At 38.2% G+C, this 22,891-nt stretch overlaps 1 protein-coding gene across 1 annotated transcript in view; it reads left to right on the top strand.

Moving 5' to 3' along the window:
• The window catches only part of LOC136836331 (peptidyl-prolyl cis-trans isomerase FKBP4-like), a 374,461-nt gene that overhangs the window by 254,303 nt on the left and 97,267 nt on the right, over positions 1 to 22,891 (top strand). Inside the window, 2 exon segments of the mRNA XM_067100503.1 lie at positions 6,818 to 7,058; positions 22,060 to 22,229. Coding sequence (XP_066956604.1) covers positions 6,818 to 7,058; positions 22,060 to 22,229 — 411 coding nt within the window.

Here is a 22,891-nt window from a genome sequence, read left to right on the forward strand (position 1 = left end):
ATGAGTCTGTTCTTTGAAGGGAAATTATCTTAAAGTACTGATATCTCCCAGAAAGGCGTATAGAGACGAGTTCTGTAGTGTCTTCACTTTAATAATGAAATATAACTTATAAAAGATCAGTACAAATTTAACATGTTACAGTGGTATAAACAAAATCACTTGTGAAAGTAATTCAACTCAGTCTATATGGGGAACACGAAAGCGAGGGGAGACGTACTCTCCCTAGTGGATGTTTCTCGAATCTGCTTCTAAGTCCCTCTCCTGGTTCTCAAACCCCTGGATTTCTTGTTATCTGCAATCTCCACCTCCTTCCAGTCCTATTGGAAGAATTTATCTGCAAGGCCTCCCCTTCAAACAGTTGATTGGGAAGGACTTAAGTGGGTGTGATTCAAATCTCTCCTTAGAGGACTTGATTGGAAATGGTCTTAGGAGGGGGTGTGAAAGACCCCTCCCTAGAATGTTTGATTGGAGGGTGTTGAAGTACATCACTTTGTCCAGCCCCCAATTTCCTGGAATTTCCATGAAAATGCCTCCTATTGAAGGTGGGGTTATAGAACTGGCTGTTGTTAGCTTTTTGGCAATGCTGACCCATGACTTGAGTAAGCTAATCACGAGGCCACAGTTTCCAACTTTTACGATTGGTTTTATGGCTTTGGGCGCGATATATTCGCTCACTGTTTTGAGTCCGTGCAAGGTGGTTTACTACTACGGTCAGCATATTTAGTTCTTGGCAATAACAACAGCATAGAGTTATCATTGTTCTCTCTGCCTCTTCTTTATTCTCTCTCTCTCTCTCTCTCTCTCTCTCTCTCTCTCTCTCTCTCTCTCTCTCTCTCTCTCTCTCTCTCTCTCTCTCTTTCATTTCCTACCTAATTTCCCTAACATCACTACACTTCCGGTGCCATTTGAAAAGCGCTGTACGATCAAATCCAACTTAAGTCGAGGTGCCGGAAGTTGTGGATGCACTGTACATTTTTTGTGATAAAAAAATTATTTACTAATTTTTAAATGTTAATGTTAATGTAAATACAGCAGAATATCCATAAAATGTTAAAGTAAAATCCCTCAAAATCACAAAACAGCTTACCGATGTAAACATACCTCAGCTCAACTCTCTCTCTCTCTCTCTCTCTCTCTCTCTCTCTCTCTCTCTCTCTCTCTCTCTCTCTCTCTCTCTCTCTCTCTCTGTATACATATCCTTTAATGAAAAAACAGCACAAAATATCAATAAAATGTTATTTCACCTTTAGGATCCATTTATATTGTATTACATTGATCTATTGTCATTGTAATATATATATAAAACCTGATTGTCTCAACATTTGTAATTATTTTTATAGATGTAAACGTAATATCAGTTCACCCCACCTCTCTCTCTCTCTCTCTCTCTCTCTCTCTCTCTCTCTCTCTCTCTCTCTCTCTCTCTCTCTCTCTCTCTCTCTCCATATCAACACATTATTGGATGGAAGGGTTGGAAGTCGCCTGTCACACAGCTTGTAGCTCAGGTGATTTGTGTATGTACTGTCACTAGTGTATGAGTTGTATTTTTGTTCTCTCTCTCTCTCTCTCTCTCTCTCTCTCTCTCTCTCTCTCTCTCTCTCTCTCTCTCTCTCTCTCTCTCTCTCTCTCTCTCTCTCTCTCTCTCTCTCTCTCTTAATGAAATATGAATTACTGCATCATAAAAATAAAAATATGAAACTAAAACTCCAAGAAATTCACGATAAATATGAATGAGTGGGTGCATATGTATGTACATTACAATTTTTTTATAATGTGCATGCGCTCGTTCGTATGTGTTGTGAACTTCTTGGAGTTTTAATTTCATATTTTAATGTTTCAAATACAGTAACCATATTTCATTAAAGGAGAGAGAGAGAGAGAGAGAGAGAGAAGAGAGAGAGAGAGAGAGAGAGAGAACTGAGGTAGTGGCTCAATCAGCTGATTCTGAAAATGTAAACATTATAAATGGCTGGGTGATTGTTTTTTTTATACATATTACTATGAGAATAGATCAATATAATAATACAGTATAAATGGATTTTGTAAGTGAAATAACATTTTATTGATATTTTGCTGTGTTTACATTAATATTAATATCTGAAAATTAGTAAATCTTTGTAACATGTACATATGTATGCATGCACTCATTCATATGCGTCGTGAACTTCTTGGAGTTTTAGTTTCATATTTTTATATTTATGATATAGAAATTCATATTTCGTTAAAGAATATGTACAGTACTGAGAGAGAGAGAGAGAGAGAGAGAGAGAGAGAGAGAGAGGTTTTGTTATAAGTTTATTTGATTCTAAGTACTGTATGATTAATATACACAACAGTACACAAGAGTATATTGTATCACTGTTGATTGCATTTATAATAATTTGATATTTTTTTTCAATTCATATTTAAATATTTAGGTACAGTACTTAACTCTACTTGTGAATTCCCAGTGTTTCCCCAATGCACTGTATAAGAAAATGGGACAGCTTGAATACTGTATAATAGAAAATGGCTGTGCCTGAATATGGGGGAACTTGATTAATTTTCACACGTAGCTCTAAGCCATATATTTTTAAGGGTAATGTTGTAAGATGACTTTGAAATTATATTAAAGTGTTTTAGGATGATAGTATAAAGTATATTTGTTGTTTGAAATTATATTGAAGTGTTTTAGGATGATATTATAAGGTATATTTGGTGTTTGAACCATAGTAAACCCCCATATTCGTGGGGGATGAGTACCACAACTCCCCGTGAATAGTTAAAATCCATGAATAGTTAATGCCCAGCTCTAAAAATGCTTATAACTGCTTATTTTGAAAGTTCAAATACCAAGTGTATACCTTAAACCATCATCCTACATCAAATATACCTTAAACCAGTATCCTGTTACTGTATTAACCTTTGAAATTATATTATTGATATAAGTCATCACAAACATTTTACTCTTAAAAATATATGTGTATGTAAAATTCTAATAAGAGAGAGAGAGAGAGAGAGATATGTTTGTTCTTATAGATTATGACAAAGAAAGAGAGAATAGCTTTAGAAAGAGAGAGAGAGAGAGAAGTTATTCTAGTGTTAGATATCAAAAGATGGAAATTCATGATTTATGAAGGAAAAAGAAAGAGAGAGAGAGATTTTTCAGTATCCTTATGACCATCTGTGGCTATAAGGATACTTGTCAATATATCACGTTAATTGACAGGTACTTGCACTCCCCTTGCTCTGAAGAATCCAAGGAAAGACTGGGGATGATATGTATTTGTTTAAAATTTTTAATAATTTACTATACAAAGGCAAAAAAGTTGTAATTATAGGTGGAAAATGTGAAAAAATTGCTAAAGTAATGTATACAAAAATAAACATATGTTACATATGCTTAAAAAATCTATCTCAGTGAGAGAGAGAGAGAGAGAGAGAGAGAGAGAGAGAGAGAGAGAGAGAGAGAGAGAGAGAGAGAGAGAGAGAGAGAGAAAAACTGAAAAAGGAAGGAGAAGGAGACAGGTTACATCCCTTCTCGCTCTCCAAAGCTTTATGAAGAAGGTGGGGGAAAGAATTTTTATTTAACTAAAATCTTATTAATTTTTTTGCATTTTCTTTAATGAATTGATATTTTGCTGTGTTTAGTACATTATTAATATTAATATTTGAAAATTAGTAAATCATTAATTTTTCATACAAAACAAATAAACATACATATTACATATGCATAAAAATTCTCTCATCACAGTAAGAGAGAGAGAGAGAGAGAGAGAGAATTATTTTTATTTAATGTTATTTCATCCTATTAAACTTAATATTAATATTTGAAAATTAGTACAGGTTGTGCTCGAGTTACGATAACTCAACTTACAATAATTCGCTTTTATGATGGGATTAGCAATTAGTATCAGTACAACAGTATTTTGAAAATACATATTTTTAAATTTCGTGGGTGACTGGCCCAGGGAACAGTGTATGATCAGGCAGCGTGCGGTGTACAATACGTTGGCCCGAGATGCTGGAATAGATACATTAATTCAATGAGCCGACCTCACTTGCTCTCGTTGTGTAGGAAGTTAAAATAGGTCGGTGTTCGTTTGCAATTTTTGTGCTTTTGTAGGTAAACTCTAAAACTCAAATTTGCCTCAGTATGTCTGCCAAACACTGTCTCCTGCTGGTAGTGCAAAAAAGAAGAAGCAGTCTATCACTCTGGAGCAGAAAATGAAAATTATCAACCAGCGTGCTGCTGGAAAGCCCGTCATGGTAATTGCATGTGACGAGCATGTATCGCAGTCGACGCTATCCACCATCCTTAAAGACGAGAAACGGATAATGAACGCTATAAGGGTATCTGCTTCAGTTCATTCAACAGTTATATAAAAGAAGAGGATAGGGCCTTTGGAAGAAATGGAGCAGTTACTGGTCACGTGGGTGGAGGACCAGATACAGAAGCGCATGCCACTCAACCTCTTAACCATTCAAACAAAGGCTCGCATGCTTTTCAATGAACTGAAGAAAAAATATGATGATAACCACAACAAAAGTTTTCTAGCAAGTGCTGGATGGTTTCATCGCTTCAGAAACTGTCATAATTTACATAGTGTGAAAATTACCGGTGAAGCAGCAAAGTGCTGACACCGAAGGAGCTGCTAAACTTAAGGATGTTTTGCATAAGATTGTCATTGATGAAGGGTACTTGCTGGAGCAAATCTTTAATGTCGACGAAGCAGGACTGTATGGGAAGCGTATGCCTCAACGGTCCTACATCCATAAAGAAGCAACAACGAAAAGAAAGAATGTATGAATGGGGTTTGGAAAAATCTGCTACAAGTGTAAGTGAACTCATTTAAAGGTTTCGATAAGGATGAAGAAGTTGTAGAAATTAATAAAAAGATTTTGACACTTGGGAGAAATTTAGATTTAGAAATTGATGAGGAAGACATCCAAGATCTTTTAGATGTGCAAGATGTAGAGCTAACGGCAGAAGATTTAATTGCACTTGCAGAAGAGAGAAAAAGAGCAGAAGAGGAAGAAGAAATTGAAGAAGAGCCAGAGCGAAAGTTTACAACAAAAGCACTGGCAGAGGTTTTTGCCTCATTTGAACATGGAAGGAAACTTTTGAGTGAAATGGATGGGAACATGGAACGGTTTACTAAAGTTGAAGAGCACATCAAGACGTTGTTGCATGTTACCGAGTCATTTATGAAGAACGAAAAAACACACTATGCAACCGACAATGGAATACTTCTTTAAGAGAATGACTCCAGTGGCATCACCTTCCGCCACCCCTACCCCCACCTGCACCCCTCCCCCGACATTTGAGCCTCGATCCCCTACATCTCTTCATTTTGAAACACTTGAACTAACATAAGAAGAAATACTATCTGAAGAGGAGCAAGTTGATGATCCTGTGGCTTTATCATCCTCCTCCTCTTCCGATTTTTAGTTATACGTAGCCATGAACAGCCTGACACCGTTCACGTGTGCCGACGACGGACCGGATCTTGGTGAGTACCCCGTACAGTACAGTCTGATTCTTGTTCTTGCTATTCAATTTCTTTTTATACTGAATTATCATAAGTCAGTCTGCATTGAACCTGCAGAATTAGCTGGTATTAATAATTACTACTCTACCGTATATGTATAGAGTATACTGTAGGCAAGCTACTGTTTATGTATACGATTACCTTACTGTATGCTATGCTAACTCTTGTTAGTTTTATTCAATTTCTCTTTATACTAAATTATCATCAGTCAATCCGCATTGAACCTGTAGAATTAGCTGACATTAATAATTACTATACCGTATATGTATAGAGTATACTGTGTAGTGTAGGCTAGGCTACCATATGTTTAGATGGTACTGATTACCCTAGTGTAGGCTAGGCTATATTCGAGATATGATTTTTTCAACAAACGATGGGTTTTTTGGAACCTAACCCCATCTTGAGTAGAGCAATACCTGTACTGTAAATCATTATTTTATCATAAAATGTATATGTAGGTACCGTACAGTATTTAGTCACAAAAATATGAAAATGCAGAATATTGCTGTACAGAAAAATCCGTGAATGGGTGAGTTTTCCTGTGAATAACATATAGATGGGTTCCATAGAAAATTCTGCAAATTGCAGAGTCCGCGAAATGTAAGAACACAAATCCAGGGGTTTACTGTATTAAAATACACAGTTAACTATTAAAATAGGCAGTCATAAGCATTTTATTTTAAGGTATATTTGATGTTTGAACTATTAAAATAGGCACTTTTAAGCATTTGTAGAGCAGGGTGTCAACTTATCGCAGGTTTTCGCTTATCTTGAGTGGGTGTGGTCCCTAACCCCAGCGAATTAGGGGTACATACTGTATATATAATTGTTAAAAAAATTTGATATTTGCCATTGATGACCTTTGTTGTTGTGATGCTATAAAAATTACAATCAGTCAGTCTTGCCTTTGCACTTTCTTTCTGAACCCCTGTCTGGTCTAAGCTTTCATCTGCCCCATTTTCAATGTTTTCCTGTGTCTTCCTGCAGGTCTTTGTTCTTCTGATTCCATCTTTACTACTTTTCTGGCTAATAGTGCATCTCTTCTCATTACATGTTGAAGCCAGTGCAGTCTTTGACATCTCATTCTCTTATTCCAGATACTTTACAGCATTTCACTGCCATTTCCTATTTTGTACTGTAATACAATATTCATATGAATCTTGACATTCTGTAGTCAAACCTTTTCACTACCTCTCAGTTTCTTTGTCATTTCCCACATTATGAGTAAAATAAAGAGGTTTGTTATTGTAAAATAAAGGCATTGTAAATTTTTTATCTTTCAACAGTATGCTTTTGGATCTGCTGGTAACCCATCCTTAAATGTGCCTCCTGGTGCTTCACTGGAATATGAGGTTGAGTTGCGAAGCTTTGAGAAAGCCAAAGAATCATGGGAGATGGATCAAGAAGAAAAAATTGACCAAGCAAAAGTCTGCAAAGACAGAGGAACGTTATTCTTTAAACAAGACAAATTTAGACTTGCTGTTAAACAGTACAAGAAAATAATTGATTTACTACAGTATGATTCTGGTAAGTTTATGTAGACTCTTGTAGATATCAATTGTAACTTGTGACAGTACACAGTGGAAGTGACTCCTGATTTCAACTAGCAACAAAAAGTATGCACAGATCCTTTCAAATTTTAAATGATCTTGATACTTGGTTAAAATTTTAGAAATATTTAAAACAGTTTTCTTAGGAAAAAATTATTTGGGCCAACTGTACAAGGATTGAAAGGTTAAACTCCGTTGTCTATCATGATGAAAGAATCATATAATTAAAATGTGAATATATACAAAGTAAAAACCTCTTACTTTACTCTGTATTACCCACATTTCATGGTAAAGTAATATTCCCTTCTTTTTATGTTGTATAGCAGGTTTGTATAAAATGCAAACACTTACCTGAATTGAAGGGGGTTGCAATTGTGACACCAGCTACTGTCATCATCATGGGATGTTGTTGGCCGCACAGACCCAAAAATACCCAGTATTAAACAGCATTAAAGGTTTTCAGCTAAACTACATGTTTACATTACAGTAAAAGTTTAGAAATTAAAATTTCCAAAAATGATGACATGAAAATTGAGAGTAACTTTGTGAGCACTGCACTTAACAGACGGAGCCCCCTCTGTTAAGTTACATCCATAAACACTGAGAAAGGGTTTGGGGTGAGGTAGGCCAGGAAAAGTTTCCAAGGTTGGGGGCATCAGAAGGCTGGGTGCCTGGGAGGGGAGCAGCAGTAAGGCTGCATGAAGATTCACCCTGAGAAAGGGTTGTTTTAAAAGGTGGGTGGCCGGAAAGGAATTTCCTGGGCTGGGAGGTGGGGTTAGGAATGCAGTGTGGGATCGGTTGAGATGGGTAGGCAGGTGTTTGACTTTTTTAGAGCTTTTTTTTCCATTTAATTAAAGGATATTACAACACTGTACTGTAACTTGTAATGAAATGATCAATCTTGACACAAAAAGAGAGAGAGAGAGAGAACAACTCATACGCATGTGGTAAAAGCCTGTAACACACGAACAAACACTACAAATACTGCCTTTTTTTCTAGCACCATAAGCAACAGGAGATTGGTGCCCATTGTTGGATACATCAAGACTGAACAACTGTATTCATCTGTCCCCATTCTCCATGGATATACCCAGTACAGTTTTAGTGACTTTTCAAAAGAATGATTGGATGATTTGGCGGACATGCAAGATGCATTTTACCACATACAGATAGATCTTTAGTCACGCAAGTTCCTTTGATGTATATTTGCAAAGAAGGTATTCCTGTTTAAGGCGCTTTGTTTTAGCTTGTAAACAGTGCCTCAAGTATTTGCAAGGATTTTGTTGTAATTTATGAGCAAGAATTCTTTTCTAATGAGTCAACTGGTTCAAGTTGGCCAACTCTTTTTAGTAGTATTCCAAAGGCCAAGGATCTGTTGCTTTGTCTGGCTCAGTCTCTGTGTATTATGATTTTCGGTAGTGTTCCCTAACTCTCCCTCAGTCCATTCTCTTTCTGGGATTGAGGACAGACTCAGTTTGCAGGCTTTTCTATCGGAGGTTGAACAGCAACTTCTTTCTTCTTCTCAAAGAATTTTAGCTTTTAGTGAAGCTTCCTACATGGGCTCACTGGAGAATTTGTCAGAATAATCAGGCACCATTACAGTTGTGATCTCAGCATAATAGAATAGCAGACTTACAGCAAAAAGTTCATTAATCTTTTCAGTAAATCCAGGACCATCCGTGTTGCCAGGTTCTGTAGGAGGGACCACAAACTACAGGTAAAGTTAAAAAGCATATTCTTAAACCTACATCCAGGTTTTGTTGTTTTTTCTTCCATCTCATAACACAAAACAAAGTTTTGACAAGTGTTGTGACATTGACTTACAATACACCATAGAATGGACAACACTACACCCAGTAACCCTTAGGGTGGTGGGAGACCATCAAAGATTTTTGGTAGGTTTATCCTAAGAGTAGTGAATCCAGACCTCTCAATGTTTACAGACACATCACGAGGTTTGGTTGCCCAAAGAGGTCAAGGATTATTGGTCAGTAGAAAGAGATGCATTTAAGTGATCTCGAACTCTTGGCTATATGGAAGACTTTCTACAATGCAGAAACCTGATCAGAAACTAAGTCATAGTGGAAAAACTGCTTCTTTGGGCAAAAATAAAAAATAAAGTACTGGTTCCCAAGTTCAATCCAGGGAAGGACAGCATTTTGCAATTGATGATTCAGGAAGGACAAGTTCTGCTTACAGAGTGGTCATTACATCTGTGAGTCCGACAGACTCTGGAATTAGGGGGTGCTCAAATGTGGACTTGTTAGCTACTTCTTTCAGGGCCTTACCCCCTCAAATTGGGACCACCTTGACGTGGTGAGAGGGCTCTCGAACCTAGGGATCTATTTTCCCTAAGTTTGATCCCAAGTGTCCCACATATATATAAATACGCTTTAGGAATAATTTCGTGGATTTTTCCACTTTTTTCAAAATTACCAAAATTAATAAATAGGAAAACATATCATGGCATGGAGTGAAGTTGAATCTGAAGCTAAATAGTGGGAACTGTGGCAGAACCATCATCTACCTGATAATGTTCAGACCTGGTTTTTCAGGCGGAACTATTCTGTGGAGCTGGACCACGGATTCCAGGGGGGCCTGGTTCTAGGAATAGGACTCTCGGCTTTCTGTCCGGTTAGCCCATATTGTGATTAGGATGGGGATGAGTGTATTATTACAATACACTCAATCCTAGCAAGCGGGTTTTGCTTATGCTTGGGCCATACTAATCATGATGTGCCATCCCCCTTATGGGGTAGGGTAGGGACGCGTACATTTGGGAGTCAGTTCCCACTTGTGCCATTAGTGGAACATCCAACTTCATAAAAAGCCAATGATATCTTTTCAAGATTTATTAATTTTTTTTTTTTATATATATATATATCTTTTATGCAAAGTAGTCTTGAGGATATTAGTACCCCTGGACCCCATGATGGTAAAATTCTGGCACAGTCGTTGACTAATGGAACGTCACTCCCGAATCTCCTTAACATAGACAGAAATGCTACAACGGAACATCCTGTTCCAAGTAAAATATCAATCACTCTAAAATAGAAACAAGTAATCCCCCTAAAACCCATCAACACAAGAAAGCTCATCACCGATGAATGTGAAAAAATTAAAAAGAAATAACTATCGACTAAATCCAACACTAGTTCATTTTGAACATATTTTTGGACCAGACAATTGGTCCAGATTTTTAATATTAAAAGCAGAAAAACAGATCTCACCAGCCATTTTAGAGAACAGATTATTAAATATACACCCCACACAGACATGGAATGTAGACATATCAAAAACAATGAATGGCTAATACAAACAACAACCAAAGCCCAATCAACAACTTTTCTACAAATAACCAACATAAATGAAATAAAAGTAACAGTAACCAGCCATGAAACACTTAATTATACACAAGGCACAGTAATGCTCCCAGACAATGATGAAAAAGAGCTACCATCAAAAGAAATCTTAATTGACTCCCTTAAACTAAGATACAATAACATACATGACTTGGAATTATATGCTGTCCCAAGTAGAAGGGATGCAAATAAACATATTAAAATAGTCAAAATAAAATTTACAAACCGGGAACTACCACGAAAAATAAAAATTCTGGGACTGAATAGAGAGGTTCGCCCCTTTGTCCCTAAACCTCTCAAATGCTCTAACTGTCAAAAATATGGCCATTCAACCAAAAGATGTAGAAATAACGCTATATGCTGTATGTTCTGAAAACCACACAACAAATTGGAAATGCAAAACCTTCAAATGTGTAAATTGCAAATTAAATCATCATGCTAAATCTAAAGACTGTATATTTTATCAATATTATACAGAATTACAAATGTTAATGGACAGAACTGGTATGCCCGTTAATGAAGCCAAACTCGAACTGAAGGTGAGAGGAATCAATGACCCAGCAAAACTCCATTCATATTCAAATATTGTAACAACTCATAATAAACATAAAGAATCTCAACACGAATAGGTGTGACACACCTCTCCCCCTCCTCTACTATTCATAAAAGCCCAAGAGTACAGTTGCAACAGGCCTCCCCAGTAACAAGCGAAGTTAATCATTCAGAAACGAATTCCAATGATATGGAAAAATCAAGAGAGTTAATAATCCAGATCTGGAAACTCATAATGCATTAACATCATCCACAGAAAACTTAATTGACAAAAATAACCATAATAAAAAAGGAAAGTAATTGATAGAACTCCCCTAAGGAAAAAACCTAACATTCCATTCATAGATCGATCTAGCAAAATCCCAGTCTCACCCATTAATCAGAAACAGATTACATTAACTGCATCACAAGTGGAAATCCATATTGTTCCACAATCCAAGACAAATATAAATAACGATTCCCCAAATATGGATAAATCAACTAACTCTTCTGCACTCTCATCACCGAAATCAATGCAGAAACTTTCAGTTAAACATCCCACTGAAGAACCAAAAACCCATAAAATTAATCAAATTACAACCACATCAAATCAACCCTCAACAAGACCAAAGAATAGTAATAATAATAAACCTAAAAATTCAAATCAAAATTTTTGTACCAGCACATCGGAGATCCAGTATGCCTATACCAGAAATTCCTAACAAAAATATTACAACATCTAGTAATGGGAGCATGGATGGGACCCAGAGATTAGAACCATTCCTTCAACACTGGAACATGATTTATCTTGCGGATGTCAAGAGTGTTTTATCATTACGTACAATCGTTTTCCTAACAAAAATGAAAATATAACCGAAATTTCATAAATAACTTTACTAGGTTCCGAAAATGCCCTTTAACATTCCATCAAGATGGCGAACTATGCTCAGAATCCTTAAAACTAAAGAAAAACATGATCAAAACTCAAATAGATTTCCTAATAAGGAAATATGAAGAAGAACCGATCAATGCATCAAATATTCAGCAATCAAACCTAGCTGCAAAGAAACCACAAAGCAACACAAACTCCCTTAAAATGTTACGGGATGTAGCTAAATCATCAATTAACTTACAAAATCTAACGCCAATCCCCCCAAACAATGACCAATAAAATAATTCAGTGGAACATGAATGGATTTTCTACTCGGCTTGACTAGATGAAATCCAGAGAATACTAAAGGAACATAAACCAGTTTGCATATGTCTACAGCATATTGGTACAACTCCTAAGGACTTTAGAAACTATAAATTAGCTTGCCACTCACCAATAGTGGATGGCAAGCTAGGAACAGCTATATATGTTCATAACGATTCAACTTATGAACCCCTAAATATTACATCACTGTCTTATCAAATAACTGCAATCAAATTGCATATGCCAGACAATCAAATTATCTCTATAATAAATCTATATAATCAGCCAAATTTAACTCAAACTGTAGTGATTTAGCACAAATAGTAAATAATGTAAATGGCCCCTACTAATAGTAGGCGACTTTAATGCCCATAACCCATTGTGGGACAGCGCACATGCTAGTAACTTGGCCGGCTCAAACATTGAGAATTGCATAAATGTTCAGAATTTACATTGCCTGAATGAAAGTGATTCACCAACGTACTTCTCAAAAACTCATTTAACCTTCTCCTCAATAGATATTTCATTATGCTCACTGGAATTAGTTGAGAGACTGGAATGGAATGTCCTAGACGACTCATATACTAGTGATCACTTTCCAATTGTTTTGAATTATTTGAACAACCAAAAACAATCATTTCCATAAAAATATAATTTACTGAAAGCTGACTGGGATAAATACAATTTACAAACTAGAAATATCCCTCCTTCCCATTAAATCAAAACAATAATGTCACAAATGATTTCTTTTCCAGTTTTGTAATCAGTGCTGCAGATAAATGCATCCCCAAAACTTCTTCAACCCCTAATATATCCCCTTCCCATGGTGGTCTAATAATTTATCTCTCTTAAATCAACCAAACACACACTGGCACGTAATTTGAGTAGACTAAAGTCCAGATTAAACACCCTAATAAAGGCCCTTGTAATATAAACAAACTAAACAAGATAATAGTTATAAGTATAACTATTGATCACATTAAACCACTTTTCAATAAATATAATGCAAAATTTCGAAAAACAATAATATTCGAAAAAGCTCAGTCGTGGAAAAATTATATATTGGAATTGTCACCAAATACTTCAATTAAGGAAATATGGCACAAAATCCGTAAAATCAATGGTAAACATATAAGACCACCTAGAAGCCCAATACTATATAATGGCAAACTAAATCATAACCTACAAGATATTTCAAATATATTAGCCAAACATATAGAAGATATTAGTGCTTATTCTAATTTAGATGAACACTTCAAAAGAATTAGAACACAAAAAATAAATCATGCACTTAATTTTGAAACTGATGAGGACCTTGATTATAACCAAGAATTCAATATGAACGAACTTAATTTTGCCCTAAAATCATGTCGATCATCAGCTCCGGGGCATGATATGATTTCTTTTGAAATGATCCAGAACTTAGCCACACTAGCTAAAGAATTCTTATTAAAATTATATAATAGCATATGGCTAACGCATGTCTTCCCAACTAAATGGAGACATGCAATAATCATACCCATCAGTAAACCAGGAAAAGACCCTAGCAACCCCACTAATTATAGGCCAATATCTCTAACAAGTTGCTTGTGCAAACTGTTGGAGAAAATGGTTAGTTTGAGATTAACAAGTGTCATAACAAAACACTCAATTTTATCACCTACCCAATCGGGATCAATAGCTGGTAGATCTACACTAGACCCGTTAACTCAAATAGAAGATCATATTAAAAAAGGATTTGAAAAGAAAAAGCTGACAGTGGCTATTTTCTTTGATATAGAAAAAGCATATGATACCACATGGAGATACAATATTATACACAAACTCCACAGGTCCAATATTCGAGGTCACCTTCCAATATTTATCAATAATTTTATAACAAATCGTACATTTCAAATGTACGCATAGAAAATACATATTCAAATTGCTACGTACAAGAGGAGGGTATCCCCAAGGCAGTGTTTTGAGCTGCATCTTATTTGCCCTGGCAATAGATGACATTACTATGAACCTGCCTGAGGTGTACAAAATAGTTTGTATGTGGATGATTTTGTAATTTATTATTCAAGTTATTCTTTGAGACATGCTCAAAGAATACTTAATATAGCAACAAAAATATAACCACTTGGACCAATTCCGTGAGGCTTCAAGTTGTCGGTAAATAAAACAAATGGCATTGTCTTCTACAAAGACAAAAGATGGTTGAAACAACAAACCATTAAGTTATATCTTTATAATGAAGAGATAAACATGTGCAATAGTGTTAAATATTTGGGTATAATTTTTGACCAACATTTAAATTGGAAAGATCATGTCAAATATATCAAAGCCAAAGGATCTAAAGCCCTTACTTTATTAAAGAAAATCTCACACACCAAATGGGGTGCAGGACGAGACACAATGTTAATGTTATACAATGCAACAGTACTATCAGTTATAAATTATAGCTGTCCAATTTATTCAACTGCCTCAGAAACAACTTTAAAATCTCTAGATGCTTTACATCACGAGGGAGTGCGTATATGTACAGGAGCCTTCCGCTCATCTCAACTGTCTCTGTCTAGCAGAGGCAGGCCAGCTGCCTCTAAAATATTACAGAGATCTAATTACTTTAAGAAGAGGCTTATCCCTTCAAGCAGGCACATCTCCTGCATCAAATAAATTTCTCAATCAAAATACAAATAATAACCCAAATCAAAACTCATTTACTAAAAAAACTAATCATCTATTGAATTTACATAACATGATACCCAAATTTACCCAAGAAATAAATCCGGTCACACCATGGACACTAAAAAGGGCAAAACTATGCACATATTTATCATATCTTTCAAAGAAATATATGTCCAACACAGAAATGTACCATCAACATGCCATGGAACACAGATGGATCCAAAAATGAAGCTGGAGTGGGCTCATCAGCCTATTCAAGTGATAAAACTATCCAAATGGGCCTTCCTCTAATATCATCAGTAATTACAGCAGAATTAACAGCCATACAATTGGCTCTCAAGATTATAACAAAAAAGGAATTCCTTCAGCACTCATATTGAGCGACTCAAGAAGTGCAATTGAAGCAATAGGATCATTTAAATCAAATAATCACCTTGTCCAAAATATACAACGGAAATACATCAGTTAATTACAAACGGCCTTCAAATTCAAATTTGTTGGATCCCAGCCCATGTAGGCATTGAGGGTAATGAGAAAGCAGATAAAGCTTCAAAATTGGCTTGTACAATCCCCAACTACTATGAAAGCACCCATATCATACTGGCTAGCATCAGTTAAACCCTTAATTTATAGGGATTGGCAAAATGATTGGACAAATATACCCCCACAAAACAAACTAAAACAAATTAAGAACGAAGTTAAAAATGGCATTCTTCTACCCAAAAGCAAAGAATCAATGAGGTTATTTTAACAAGACTCAGAATAGGACACTCCAGACTCACACATGGTCATCTGATGTCAACTCCGCACACAAACCCAATAACTTGTGAAAGATGTAACATCCCAGTAACAATCAAACACATCTTGATTGACTGTCCCAGATGGCATCATGAAAGAAAGACTTATTTACAAAATAAATCAATAAAGGATATTCTAGCAGAAGGTAATAACTTTTCAATTAATAATATCATTCTTTTCCTAAACAAAATTAAATTGATAAGTAAAATATAATCTTCCCCCTTTTTTTTTTTCGATTGTTTTTTCTAACTCCCCCGTTTTTATTATTTATTTATTTAGTTAACTACTTAATTTTTTTATGTACTCTTTCCCCCATTCTTTTCCCAGCCCGAGAAGAACCCTAAAAGAGTTCAGAGGTCTGGTTAAACAAATCATTTATAACTAACTAACTCAAAGGTCTAATCCTGCAGCTCCCTCGAGGTCGTCACGGGCTCTTAGCCCAGTGGTGTCTACTAGTAAGGCTGCTCCCCCTACCAAGGGGTCGAGATCCAGGGCGGTTAAGGCGAGTCCCCCTCAACCTAACTTTGACCCTGAGGCCTTTGCAGAGTTTCTCATACAGAAGTTCGACAAGAAGGTCGAAGCTAGGATGAATGACCTTTCCTCTCAGCTCGCCGGGCTTAAAGTCTTCAGATGATTCTTGAAGTCTTTAGCCGAGAGGATGCAAACCCAGGAGAACTTGCTCTCGGGTTTATGTGCTCCGGAGTGGCGGCACAGACGTGCGCTGTTCGGATGCCTCCAGTCTTCCTCCCTTTGATAAGGGAAATCCTTGGGCGTCTGGCTCTTCATGCTCCTCGGCATGAAGATACTCTCTCCATTGAGGGCTTGGGTACACACAGGTTGGAAGAACTGGAGTTCTTTCCACCCGACCTGGTGCCTCCCTACCCAGGCTACGCCAGGCTCACAGAGGAAGCCTGGATCAGATCAGACAAGGTCCTGAAGGAGACAGTCATCTTCCCTAGGGACCAAGCCCAATCCGCCTTGATGCGCACTCTCACGGAGTGGGAGGCGGAGAATACTAAGCTTACCCCCTTCAAGGGGACTTTCACTATGTTCTCGGTAGGTGAGGCTGTCCCTACCCCTTGCATGACTAAGGTAGCACTGCTGACTAGTCAGGCAGGCATCGAGGGTAAGCCGCTACCTCAAATCCGGGAGACAGATCCCACTTCTCTTGTCTTCCCCGGAGATTCGGAATTTTGGTTGGGAGCTCCGGCCACGTTCACGGTGGGCAAATTCGACCCCAAGTGCGCTTCATCCCTCTTCAGTGAACAGCTTCCCAAGATTCCGGAGGCTCTTCTGAAAGCGGAATTCGAAGCCAGGTGCAGGTTGAGTTGCTCCCTGCATTCTTTGTGTCTGACGGAGGCAACAGCTGTGACCTACGCCGAAGAACCTCTCTTCCAGGTCCTAACCAAATCCCTGTTGGCGGGATTCCAGGCGGACCTGTACGACTTTATAGTGGCAAGGATGAATTGCCGGAAGCACATCTTTGCGGACGCCACCATAAGGCATGAACCCAATAGGCTCATGAGGAGCTCTATTTGGGCGCCAATATCTTTCCCGAAGATGAAGTTAACAATGTCCTGGCGGAGGCAACCAGGGCAAATCAAAGCCTCCGCTCCGCTGGGGTCTCCCCCTTCAAAAGGAAGGCCACTGAGTCCGCCGGACCTCAAGCCAAATCAGGGAAAAGGTTCAGGAGGTACAAAAGACCTCACACCCAGACTATGCTGCAGGCTGTACCGGTCTCCCAGGTCGGTCAGCCTTCAACTTCAAAGGCCCAGCCTCAACAACAGTTTGTGCTGATGCAGCCGGCTCAGCATACCCTTGCTTCTCCAACTTTTGTGACATCCCTGGCTTTCAACGCTTCGTTTGAAAGCCAGGGGGCGTTTCGAGGCTTTAATAGGAACGCGAGGGGAAGCAGAGCCGGAGCCTCCTTCAGAGGTAGGTCTGTGTCACGTTCCCTCTCTCGAGGGAGAGGAGGCCGAGGTAGTAGAGGAGATAAGCCCTCTCCCGCCCAATGAGTCTCCTCAGGTAGGCGGGAGGTTGTATCTCTTTCGGGACCGATGGACCTTCAGTCCATGGGCCCACAGCGTAGTCTCCAAAGTTCTGGGATGGAGCTGGAGCAGAGGTCCTCCTCCGCTAGTCAGATTCCATCAATCCCCATCCAAAGCCCTCCTGGACTTTGTAAAGGACCTGCTTCAAAAGAGGGCTATAAAGAAAGTGAGACACCTGAAATTTCAAGGCAGACTGTTCAGAGTTCTGAAGAAAGGCTCCAGTCAGCAAAGAGTAATCCTAGACTTGTCTCGTCTCAATCTATACATTCAATGCGACAAATTTCGCATGCTTACAATCTCGCAGGTGCTGACCTTACTTCCCCGTGGAGCCATCACCACCTCTATAGATCTTTCAGACGCCTATTATCACGTCCTGGTTGCGAGAAATTTCTCTCCTTACCTAGGATTCAGACTAGGAAAACAAGCTTACTCATTCAAAGTCATGCCATTCGGACTCAACATAGCGCCCAGAATTTTCACCAAACTGGCAGAAACAGTAGTCCAGCAATTGCGGTCCCAAGGGATCATGTTAGCCGCATACCTAGACGATTGGATAATTTGGGCATCCAACGCCGAGGAATGTCGAAGAGCAACAGCCATAGTGATCAACTTCCTGGAGTCCCTAGGCTTTCAAATAAACGGAGAAATCCCGCCTAGTTCCAGAGGCTCGATTTCAGTGGCTAGGAATCCAATGGGATCTGGACTCACACAAACTGTCTCTTCAACCAGCCAAAAGGAGGGAAATAGCCAAAGCCACTAGGCAGTTCCTCAAAAACAGGAAAGCCTCTTGTCGTACCCAGGAAAGAGTCCTAGGTTCTCTTCAGTTCGCATCTGTAACAGACCTGCTTCTGAAAGCCAAACTAAAAGACATAAACAGAGTGTGGCGGAGACGAGCCAACAACAGATTCAGAGACAAGGTGTCCCTAATTCCGCTGGTGTTGAGGAAAAGACTTCGACCGTGGTCAACAGTCAAGAGTTTGTCAAGGTCAGTACCCCTCCAATTTCCTCCTCCATCGTTGGTGATCCACACGGATGCTTCCCTGAGCGGGTGGGGAGGATATTCCCAACACAAAAAAGTTTAAGGAACATGGTCCACTGTGTTCCGCCAGTTCCATATCAACATTCTCAAAGCAATGGCAGTATTTCTAACTCTGAAAAAACTACGTCCATCCAGACAGATTCATATCAGACTGGTACTGGACAGCGCAGTAGTGGTGCATTATATAAACAGGGGGGCTCCAAGTCGAGCCGGATCAGTCAAGTGATGATAGCAATTTTCTCCCTAGCAAGAAAACACCGTTGGCATTTGTCAGTCACCCATCTGGCAGGTGTCCGAATGTCATTCTGGATTCTCTGTCCAGGACAACTCCGCTGGAGTCGGAATGGTCTCTGGACAAAACATCATTCGAGTGGATTTGCCGTCAGGTACCAGGTCTCAGGTAGCTCTGTTTGCCACAGAGAGCAACCACAAACTTCCATGTTACGTTGCTCCAATCTGGACCCTCTGGCTCACTCCACAGATCACGATGTCAATAGATTGGAACATGTGGCAGAAAATCTATCTGTTTCCACCAATAAACCTGTTGATGAAAGTTTTGCACAAGCTCAGGTCATTCAAAGGTCAAGTGGCCTGGTGGCACCCAACTGGCGAAGAGCAGTTGGTTTCCTCTTCTTCTAGAGTTGAAACTCCGGTGTATTCAAATCCCCAGGCCAAAGTTGACTCAAATAGTACAAACTCTGACTGTGTCAGCTTCCTCAAGAATTCTAAATGCCCTGGCTTTATGGACTTCATGAAATTCGCAGCTCAGAGAGATGCTAATATTGATCCTATTAATACTCTGTTCTTAGAATCAGACAAAAGAGACTCTACTCTCAGACAATATGATTCAGCAGTTAAAAAGTTAGCATTATTCCTGAAAGAATCTGAAGCTAAAGTGATGACCACCACGAATCTTGCAATCTCGTTCTTCAGGTCATTATTTGAAAAAGGGCTGGCCTCTAGTACTATTACTACAGCCAAGTCGGCTTTAAAAAAGATATTTTTACACGGTTTCAATATTAACTTAACGGACTCATATTTTTCATCAATCCCTAGAGCATGCGCTCGTTTGAGACCAGCAACCCGTCCCCACACAGTTTCCTGGTTCTTAAATGACGTACTGAAATTAGCATCGGACACTGATAATGAACAGTGTTCATATTTGAGTCTGTTAAGGAAAACGTTATTCTTAATTAGCCTAGCTTCAGGTGCCAGAATTTCTGAACTGTCTGCTCTCTCTAGAGAACCGAACCATGCTGATTTCCTCCCATCAGGAGAAGTTCTGCTATCCCCGGATCTCAAGTTTTTAGCTAAGAATGAAGATCCACAAGATAGATGGTCCCCTTGGAAGGTTATCCCCCTTCCACAGGATCTGTCCTTATGTCCAGTCTACTTTAAAGGCTTATTTAGATAGAACTTCTAATATAATGTCTGGCCCTCTTTTTGTCAGGGAAAAGGGAGGAACCCTTTCCTTAAAGGCCATCAGGCAACAAATACTGTATTTTATTAAGCAAGCTAACCCGGATTCAGTACCTAAGGTTCATGATATCCGAGCAGTGGCCACCTCCACTAATTATTTTCATAATATGAACTTTGAGGATCTTAAAAAATATACGGGTTGGAAATCACCATCAGTATTCAAACGCCACTATTTTAAATCTCTAGAGGCTCTAAAATTTTCCACAGTGGCTGCAGGAAGTATTGTCCCTTCCGCCCTGGATTAACCTATGCAATCTTAGTTATCCTGTCTCCTTCCTCTCTCGCCTACCTGCCTCGTTTACTCACCTTGCCGTCTATCCTTAGGTCAGGCATGCTTCACAGCCTGACTCCTGACCATGTTGTATATTACTTTTATTCCCTTTTGTTAGCATTTAAGTGTCTTGGTGTTTACCAATATTTTGTGTATATATGCCCTATATTAGTAACCATGTCTTATCCTGTATTATTAATCATGTCCTATATTTGCTACTTGGGTAATTAAAACTCAGTAATTACTGATAGTTTTATTTATCTCCATCACAGTAGTTGTCAGGGGGTTTAACCAAGCTTTGTATGATTAATTCTCTGCTATGATTTCACCGGGTGACACAGGTCGAACCCAGAAAAGGGATTTTGACAAAGGAAAAATCTATTTCTGGGGGAAGACCTGTGTCACCCGGTGACCCACCCCTTTTCTTCTTTCCCCCCCGAGTAGCATACCAGCTTGGGGGGGGTTGCTAACCTGGAATGAGGCTAAGATGGCGGCTGAGGTGTTGGTTGGCTGGGTGATGGGCGTTGGATATACGACGGCTCCTCACTTTCCGGGGTTTTGAGATTGGAGATCTCTACAGGGCAGAGGCCTGTGGCAGTGGCAACACTCACCCTTTGTGTATACCGACATCTATTTTAGATCAAACTGGGGTAGTAACCCGGCATTCTAGATAGCTTTTTCTCTGGTATTTTTAGCAATTCTTATACCTAGAAATGTGCTTGATGGAAGCAATTTCACCGGGTGACACAGGTCTTCCCCCAGAAATAGATTTTTCCTTTGTCAAAATCCCTTTTATGATAATTTGGTTTATTTGTGCTGCTTTAATGATTTTTCAGTTATTTGGATTTTTGGTTATACCATTATTTCTGTTAATTGATGTTAATTGTAATCATTATGCTGTCTGGAATGTTTGTGTTTTCTTGATGTAAAAAAATGAGTATTTACTTTGATTTGATGTTTTGATGGTAATGTTTTATTTTTAACAAATTTTGCTACATCTTTGTTTTTGACTGGCTCTTTGGTTGTTTGTGTATATTTATTTATTGATTTACGACAGACTTGACTCACTTGTAAATATGTATATTGCGTAATGTTAATAAATTAGTATTAAGGTTATTTTGCTCGTTTTGTTGTTCCCCTTTCCCCGTGGTTGTCTCGGCTTCTGCCAGTCTTTCCAAGTCCATCTCTCTCTAATTGATGATAGAACCTAATGAACCAAGATGTGGTTCATAACAAATCTTATTACTAATCTTTTTGATTTTTGGTGACATTTTACCAAAAATAAACAATACTGTATTCCATGTAAATGGTGACTTGTCATAATTAAGACTAAAGGCTTGCAGTTTGTATGCACAGTCTATAAAAAAAAATTTTAATTGTACTCCCCATAATAAATCATACTCAACTGAAAGGGGGATTCATGATGTTTTTCGTACCTTGTTCATTCAATTCTTAATGAACACCACACTTTATCTGGCAGTATAGCATAATGTAAGTAAAAGGTTGTTGTTGAACAGTAGTTATTATTTATAATAATTTTCAATTATGATTAATGATATTTACCTCTTTTTTCTTTTTGCAGGTTTAGATGATGAAAAAAAAGCAGAAAGTCATTCAGTTCTATTGGCTGGACATTTGAATCTAGCAATGACATACCTCAAATTGAAGGACAACTCACATGCTAGGGAACATGCAACCAAAGCTCTAGAATTGGACTCTTCCAACATTAAAGCACTTTTCAGAAGGGGTCAGGTAAGGATCTTAAATATTTTAAAGATTTGTCAAACAAGTTTTCAAAATCTGGGATATTTTTATATTATGATAAAATATGTCTGCTTAAAAGAGTTCATGGATGTTTGTATATGATGCCAGCTTGAAGCTATTCTTACAGTCAGCTCCTCTCAACATATGAGTGGGCTAAAGATGATTTAAGCTATATCTAAAGTGGTTCAGTTATACCGGTACCCTTTAATTTCGAAAAAGGGTTTTGCATGTATGAAGTAAAAGGCCTAGTCGTGTTTAGTAACGACTGAATGAATATTTACTTATCATACCTGCCTGGAAGATAAAACATACAGTGGTATTTCGTTTGTCGAATGCTTCTTATGTCGGAAATTGTTTTTTGACCAAAATTTTCCAAGAAATTTTATGTTGTTTGTTGAGCAAATACTCATACTTCGACCTGACTGATTGTCTTGTTTATGCTTGTACTCGACAGCCTACTGCATCCTACAAGAAAAACTGTATTAACATGTTTTTTTCCTTTACAATATATAGTTCAATGATTACCATGTTCAACAAAATAAAAGAATAAAGCATTTCACAATAAAATATAACATAAAAGATTATCAAAATCATGTCACTGCAGTGACGCACAGCTGACTTGAGATAGAGGTAGGGAGCGTTTATATTGC

The sequence above is a fragment of the Macrobrachium rosenbergii genome, chromosome 4 (genome assembly GCF_040412425.1).
Source record: "Macrobrachium rosenbergii isolate ZJJX-2024 chromosome 4, ASM4041242v1, whole genome shotgun sequence".
Taxonomy (NCBI): Eukaryota; Metazoa; Arthropoda; class Malacostraca; order Decapoda; family Palaemonidae; genus Macrobrachium; species Macrobrachium rosenbergii.